A 7072-nucleotide genomic window follows, 5' to 3' on the forward strand; every position below is an offset into this window, starting at 1 on the left:
TATGTTTATAGACATACTTGTTCAACGGAGGAACAGATAGTGGCTTCTAGCTAGAATGTTTAGTATGTATATTCATTCCCATTAAGAATTTGAAATCCTAAACCTTTTATTGTTCATTTGAGTGTTTTACTATTGCACTGCTGCGTGGGAAGATATTTAAGCTCAATTGACAATAACCTTTCTAGATATTACTGAACTGATCTCTTGTTTCCCAAGACATCCTAGTCCACGTAAGGTTGAGGGAAAAGTGTCACCTAAGAGCGAAGATCAGGGTGAAAACGACCAACAACACACTCATGGCAATCTCATGAGGGAAATTTAACAGCAAAGTTAGTTTCCAAAGGAAAAGGCTAAACGTGTTTCTTGTCCTTTTCTACAAAAGGATGGAGGATGATCCATTAAGCCATTAGCAAATGCATTTGTTGTAAAAGAAAATTTCAGAAAATTTATCAGTAGTTAACTTTGTCTTTGGAGTGAGCAATTGGTTAATGGAGCTTGCTTTCAGCAAGACAGCCATCATTTACAGCAAGAATTAACTGCTTATTTCCTAGCTTACTATATAAACTATTAGAAGCATAAAAAACACCATGATAAATTGACATTCTAGATCACAGTTCCATCTTTGATAGTAGCATTTCTCAAAATGATTGTGATTCCAGATCTTATGTAGAAGCCTTCGCTGGATCGATCAGCCTCTTCGACGCCCTGTGACACGACATTTAGCATCGATAAGCTTTAGTCTCAAAGGTTTAGATACAAACATGCTTATACACATACATCTTTGTTAGCAATGACCACATTCTGGCCTATCCTAGCATTTGTGTCGATGATACAGTTCCTGCAAAACAAATTTTAAGTTTAAAAAAAGTAAATCTCAAGTCGCTTAAGTAATCTGCAAACAGAATTTCAGATAGTACCTGATTTTTGTGTTTTGCCCCACTCCAATAGGAACCATACCCTTTTCCAATAGGGAGGCAATTTGTTCATCGGTCTCATAAGTATTCGCGCCAAACATCAAAGTGTTCTGAGAAGATGCAACAAAGACACTACATGTTAACTAGTATCTATTGAGAATTCAGCTATCAGTTTTGAGTTTGAAGCCAGTTTCACTAACCTTTATTTCGGCTCCAGCACTGATACGTGATCGTACTCCGATGATCGATCGTTCAATGTCACACTTGTACAAGAAGCATCCGTGAGAAATGATCGAACTGCGCATCTGCATTTTGTTGAACATGACTAAAATGCCTCAAGATTGTATTGTAGTTTACAGTTTTGTGACACTTACCTTGCTTTTGTCGATTTTAGTTGGCGGTAGATACCTAGGAGATGTGTACATAGGTTTTCTTTGATCGTAGAATTGGAACTTCGGAGGCTACAAAATCGATAGATTATGAGATTGTACATCTCAAATCGATTCGAATTGTTAATTTCTTATGCATGCACATTAATTTCTACCTGTTCTGTGAGTGCCAAATTTGCGTTGTAGAATGCTTGTAATGTTCCAATATCCTCCCAATAGTCCTGGAACATGTATGCCTGAACGATACAAGAACATCGTTACGATACGATATGCGAGTTGGTGAACAGAAATCTCAAGTTTACTTGGAAGTAGTATTGAAAACAGACACACAAGAAGCACACCTGAACATTGAAGTAGTTCACGGCGAAAGGCAGGATGTGCTGTCCAAAGTCATTTGCTCTCCCATCTCTCATCCTGAAGTTACCGATAAATCGTGTAGAGAATCAGAAAACATTTCTTGAAACACAACCAGACTTAACTGAAAATGGACTTGAACAAGAGTTAAAAGAGATACATGAATTGTCTTTGAAGTGCCTTTCGGTTGAAGACATAAATTCCCATGGATGCGATATAGGGGTACTTGTTTGTATCTTGATGAGACAATCTGAGAAAGGAGCCATCATCCTTCTGCAATGCAATTGTTCTTGTTAGTTCAGTGCTCGAATCATCAACAATCTTATCAATTATTAGGAAAAAAAAACACTCACCATGGCTTCCAAATCATCACCCCTCGGTTTCTCTTGAAATTCGGTAATCCGACCATTCTTATCAACTCTCACGAGTCCATAGTCAGATGCCCGGCTACAAGGAGGATCGACAAGTCAATTACCAGTACTAAGTAAGTCGATACAATTTAGATACTAGACATTTTCATACCTTGCATCAACAGGAATGCAAGAAATAGTTATATCGGCACCAGTTTCGACATGTTTCTGCAAATTGCATTGCATCACTTTTAGTATGTAAATTCAAGCGATGGACATCAAACAAAAGCATACCTCGATCAATTCCATGTAGTTCATGCGGTATAATTGGTCGCCGGACAGAATTAGTACATGCTCAATGTGTTGGTTCCTCCTGTCCTAAATTACAGGAACAACAAAATGTAAACTCAAAACGACAGGAAAAGGGAAAAGATCTAAAAGCTAGAGAGAACTCACATCAAACACCCAAGCAAATTGCCTAATGGCATCAGCTGTGCCCTGGAACCAATTCATACCGGTTTCGCCGGGAGATTGTGTAGCCGCCAAAACCTGAGTATCAAAAGGAATTAATCAGACAAGGCAATCCACGAACAAGATGACCCAATTTCTTCTTGCGTTACCTCTGCGAATCCACCGCCAAAGTTGGCGACATCACCAAAGGTTCGAGAGATGTGGCGATTCAATGAGGTGGAATTGAACTGCGTCAAGATGTATATTTTGTTGATGCCACTGTTGATGCAGTTGCTCATTGGGACATCAACGATCTTGTAGCCTCCCGCGATGGGAACAGCAGGCACAGCTCTTGTATTGGTGAGCGGGAAGAGATGAGCACCGGTGCCTCCGCCCAGAATGAAGGCCGCGACGTTCTTGGGATCAGGCACGTTGGGTGAGAGAAGAACCTGCAAAAACAGGGTTTTGGTTTGGTTGGTCATTCTAGTGAATGTATCGTCAGTGGGAGAAGAAGAACTTACAGAAAAACTTGCCTCGGATATTTTTTGAATTTGGTGGTCGATTTCTGCAGGAGGAGAGGATGCTACAGAGGATTCGAAGCCTGCGATCTTGCAGCGGAATGTGTTGTTGTTTTTGAAGGGAACTCTTTGGCTCCGGAGCTGCTTCCTTGTTGAAGAAGCGCAGAGAGCTGATCTTCTTGCATGGCTCAGCCATGCATCGTTGGCCTTCAAGCTCACGATTCCGGCGTCCATCTTGAATGCAATTGCAGATAAAAAAAAACTGGAGAAGGAAGAATAACAGGAAGAGGATGAAGAAGATGGAGATTGGGATTTGCCTAGATCGCCATGAAGTTTATAATTATATCTATATATCAGCATAGGCATGAAGATCCAGTTGCTAATTCCTCGTAAGACTCGGCACAAAACCAGTAGAACAGATTAATTATTTTTTTCTAATAAAAATTATATAAAATTTGGACATTCTTATGAATTTGTCTCAATTATAACTATTTTTCCATATATTAAAGTAATTTTATAGTTTAGAAAGATAAAATTTGGAAATGTTTAAAATTTGAAGATTTTGTTACAAACTGAAAGATTAAGTTGTAGATGGATGGAATATTATAAGAGACCTGGTTAAATAAAAGTTTTTAGATATTTTTAAGAAAATAATATTACATTAAGGGTAAATTCTTTTAAAAAATTATGTATAATATGTTAAATTCAAAATTTTTTTATATATATTAAAAAAAAGGGGTGGAAAATTAGTTATTTAGAATATTTGTGAAAGTTTATGTAATTAATAATTAAATTGACCGAATAGTTTAAATCCAAATCAAATTGATAAAAAAAAATAACCGACCGAATAGTTTAAATCTAAATCAAATTGATAACAAAAATTTGACAAAATGAACCGATCAAACTTGTCTATAAAATTAAATAAATTGAACCGATAAAAAAATCAATTAATTAGGTTAAAAATTTAATGTTCATACAATCAAATCCATCGATCAATTGTTTGTGGAGTAGATTGATCAATTGCTCTTCAGACATGAATAATCTAAGCAATTGTTATATATAAAGGGTATACAAATATCTCCGTAATAATATAATATTTTTCATTTTAAACCTAATATCTCATTACTTTGTTTTTTGTCTCTACCGAAAAAGTTTCATATCAATAGAGATAACTTATATCCTTTGTGGAGTTTAAGTTAGAAATTTATATTCATGCTTTGACTTGGGATGAAATTGGGTTAATGGGTTAGCCTAATTTAAACATATTATCAAACATCCAAAAAAGGAAGATTGTTGGTGCAATCGTTCTCAGGTCAAAGTTGGCCAGTTAACTAAGATCGAGTGGATTCAGGTTTGAGTTTCGATGTTTGGACAATATGTTTTAGACAATATATAATAAGTTGTCAAGTAGGTCAAGGTTAACCGTATACTTGACAATGTGTGAGAGAGAAATCAAGTGGGTCATGGAGAACCGGATACTTCACTAGGAAAATTCTAAACTGGAGGTTAGGCAAGCAAATTCCAAGTGGGTCAAGGAGGACCATATGTTGGTAAAGGGAAGTCTTAACTGCGGTTAGGCAAAAGAAAGTCTAAGTGGATCAAGGAGAACCGCATATTGGCAAAGGGAAGTCCTAATTACAGTAAACAAAGGAAAGTCTAAGTGGGTCAAGGAAGACCGTACATTGGCAAAGGGAGGTCCTAATTACGGTTAGGCAAATGAAAGTCCAAGTAGGTCAAGAAGGACTACACGTTGGCAAGAGGAAAGTTCTAATTGCTGTCAGGCAAGAGAAAAATCCAAGTGAGTCAAAAAGGACCGCACTTGGTAATCGAAAATCTAATAGCAAGTTGGCACGAGATGGAAAGTCCAAATGAGTCAAAGGGTAATCAGACACTTAGTGAAGAAGTTCCAATAGGTCATTGATGACCGGATGTTGGGGAAGGGAACCTTAGACTCGGGTTAAGTGAATTAGGGTTGGGCAATCGATTGGATAATTAATTGGGTCAAAGTCAATCGATCGAGTGATCGATTGGGAATTGTAATCGCGAGAAAGAGAGGTGTTGAATCAATTAGCCAATTGATTCGGCCCTCTTCAATTGATTGGGTAATTGATTAAAATGAGTTTTTTTTTGCCAAGCATAGTGTTTTATTGTGCGAATCGATTGGGAAAGTGCTCAATCGATTGGGAGAAGCTCACGATAAGTTGTGGGCTTCTGAATCAATTAAGTAATCGATTGAGCCACGTGAATCAATCAGGTGATCGATTGGAAGAAGTTCATGAATGAACAGTAGATTTATGAATTGATTGGGTGATCAATCAAGAAGTCTCGTAATCGATTGACTAATCAATTGAGAGAAGAAGAAAAAAGTCATTGTAAGGTTTAGACGGCTGGATTTGCTTGGATCTGATGTGACAATCGATTAGAGGTAAGACTAATATGTTAGGAATCATAATTAGCACGATAAAAGGTGTTTTCGTTGGATTCAAAAATCTCTTCTTCTCCACTCTCACCATCGGTTCTTAGAAGACTCCAAGAGAAGTGATGTTGCATTTTTGAGTTTACAATAGACATTTTAAGCATTAAGAGATCAAGAAAGTAAGGTTCTCAATTGTATTATGTATTTACATCTTATTTTTATTATATTATTGTATATGAGCTTGTAAGAAATTTCTCAATCTCCAAATTATTTTCAAGAAGAAGTTTTGTCATAATGAAATATATGTACTATGTGGATCATTGATTAATCATCTCAAAGAGATGGATACAAAGTAAATCATAATATTAATAATTGTTTCGGGTTTTTTACTTTAAATTATTATCAATGAAATAATTAAAGTTAAACAATCCCTTTTTAGCTCCCAAAGTATCATAAGAGCAATAAGCATGAGCCAATTAAAATGAGCCACGAATCAAGAATTTTAAACTCCGGTTCAAATATAACTATCGATTGTTATATATTATTAAGCCATTGATATGTTCAATTTAATCGATTTTTAATTTAGACTTTTAAAATACCAATTAAATTGAATTAACCGTTTTTTTAAAAATAATTTTAGAATTAACGGAATCAAATTAAAATTGAACAACAGATTATTGTTTTTCCTTATTGAAGAAAATATATTAATTATATAAAATTTTGACTTATAACTATTTTTTTTTTGCCATATATTACAGTAAATTTATGGTTTTAAGATAGAACAGAGAGATAAAATTTGAAAATATTTTAAATTTGAAGATTTTTTTTTTCTAAGATGAAGTTATGGATGTATTGAATATTATGAACGACCTAGTTAAATTGAATATTTTCAATATTTTTAAGAAAAATTAAATAATGTCTAATACGCTAAATTATTTTAAAAAATATCTATAATGTGACAAATTCAAATTTTATATATTAAAAAATAGCCATATCATTTAATACGTAAAAATTGTGCATGACATTTTCCCATTTTTTTTATATGAGAGTAAATATGATGTTCCCATAGGATATCAACTTAGTAGAGAATGATAATTTTATTATAATAAAATAAGGGATATGAATTTCTCCCACCTTTTAGGTATTTAACTATTAGTTATAAATTGATCTTATAATTACTTCTTCCTGTAATTTGAAGACGGATTTTAAGGAATACCTAAATCACTTTTCTTTAAAAAAAAAAAAAATAAATAAAAAAATTAAAGATGGTAATTTATAAGAAGTTTTTTTTAACTTTAAAAGTTTTCATCAATATAATCCTTTAGGTTTTATTCTGAGAATAACACACTAAATATACCATAGCATTCCATAAATAAATAAATTTTATTTTAGTTAAATATTTACTTTTGACCTAACCTCTTTCTCTTAAAATATCTCTAGCCCCGCTTTCCTCCTTTCCAATTTATAATAATTAATTTTGGATTAAAATTTAATTAAATGTCAATTAATATTAAGGGATCCTAAATAATTATAACAAATATTAAAAATATTAATATACTTCTAGGATCACATTAAAAATAATCCCTAACTTTCTCTTTATAATTTTATATTTATTTATTTATAATTAATCAAACGCATAATGCGTGTATCGTCTACTTGTTCTAATAAAATTTTGGTTATA

The 7072-nt window shown here is 33.8% G+C and overlaps 1 protein-coding gene across 1 annotated transcript; it reads right to left on the reverse strand.

Annotated features, from left to right (window-relative positions):
* Positions 1-603: 603 nt before the first annotated feature.
* Positions 604-3209, reverse strand: LOC122013727 (glucose-1-phosphate adenylyltransferase large subunit 1-like). Its single transcript, XM_042569957.1, has 14 exons — positions 2979-3209; positions 2628-2906; positions 2464-2556; positions 2302-2385; positions 2180-2235; positions 2011-2104; positions 1818-1930; positions 1645-1717; positions 1459-1539; positions 1289-1375; positions 1115-1219; positions 918-1024; positions 778-838; positions 604-705 (listed from the first exon to the last, which is right to left on the reverse strand). Exons 1-14 carry the CDS (start codon positions 3207-3209, stop codon positions 604-606), a joined length of 1566 nt encoding a protein of 521 aa, XP_042425891.1.
* Between the last annotated feature and the right edge of the window lie 3863 nt (positions 3210-7072).

Source organism: Zingiber officinale, chromosome 8B (assembly GCF_018446385.1).
Source record: "Zingiber officinale cultivar Zhangliang chromosome 8B, Zo_v1.1, whole genome shotgun sequence".
In the NCBI taxonomy this organism is placed as follows: domain Eukaryota; kingdom Viridiplantae; phylum Streptophyta; class Magnoliopsida; order Zingiberales; family Zingiberaceae; genus Zingiber; species Zingiber officinale.

Excerpts from the sequence above, each read along its gene's own strand:
- LOC122013727 (XM_042569957.1), bottom strand. The coding sequence starts at position 3,209 with ATGGACGCCGGAATCGTGAGCTTGAAGGCCAACGATGCATGGCTGAGC. Across the intron at positions 2,907-2,978 it reads TATCCGAGGCAAGTTTTTCT|GTTCTTCTCTCACCCAACGT; the intron begins GTAAGTTCTTCT and ends CTGTTTTTGCAG. Across the intron at positions 1,540-1,644 it reads TGAACTACTTCAATGTTCAG|GCATACATGTTCCAGGACTA; the intron begins GTGTGCTTCTTG and ends TGTATCGTTCAG.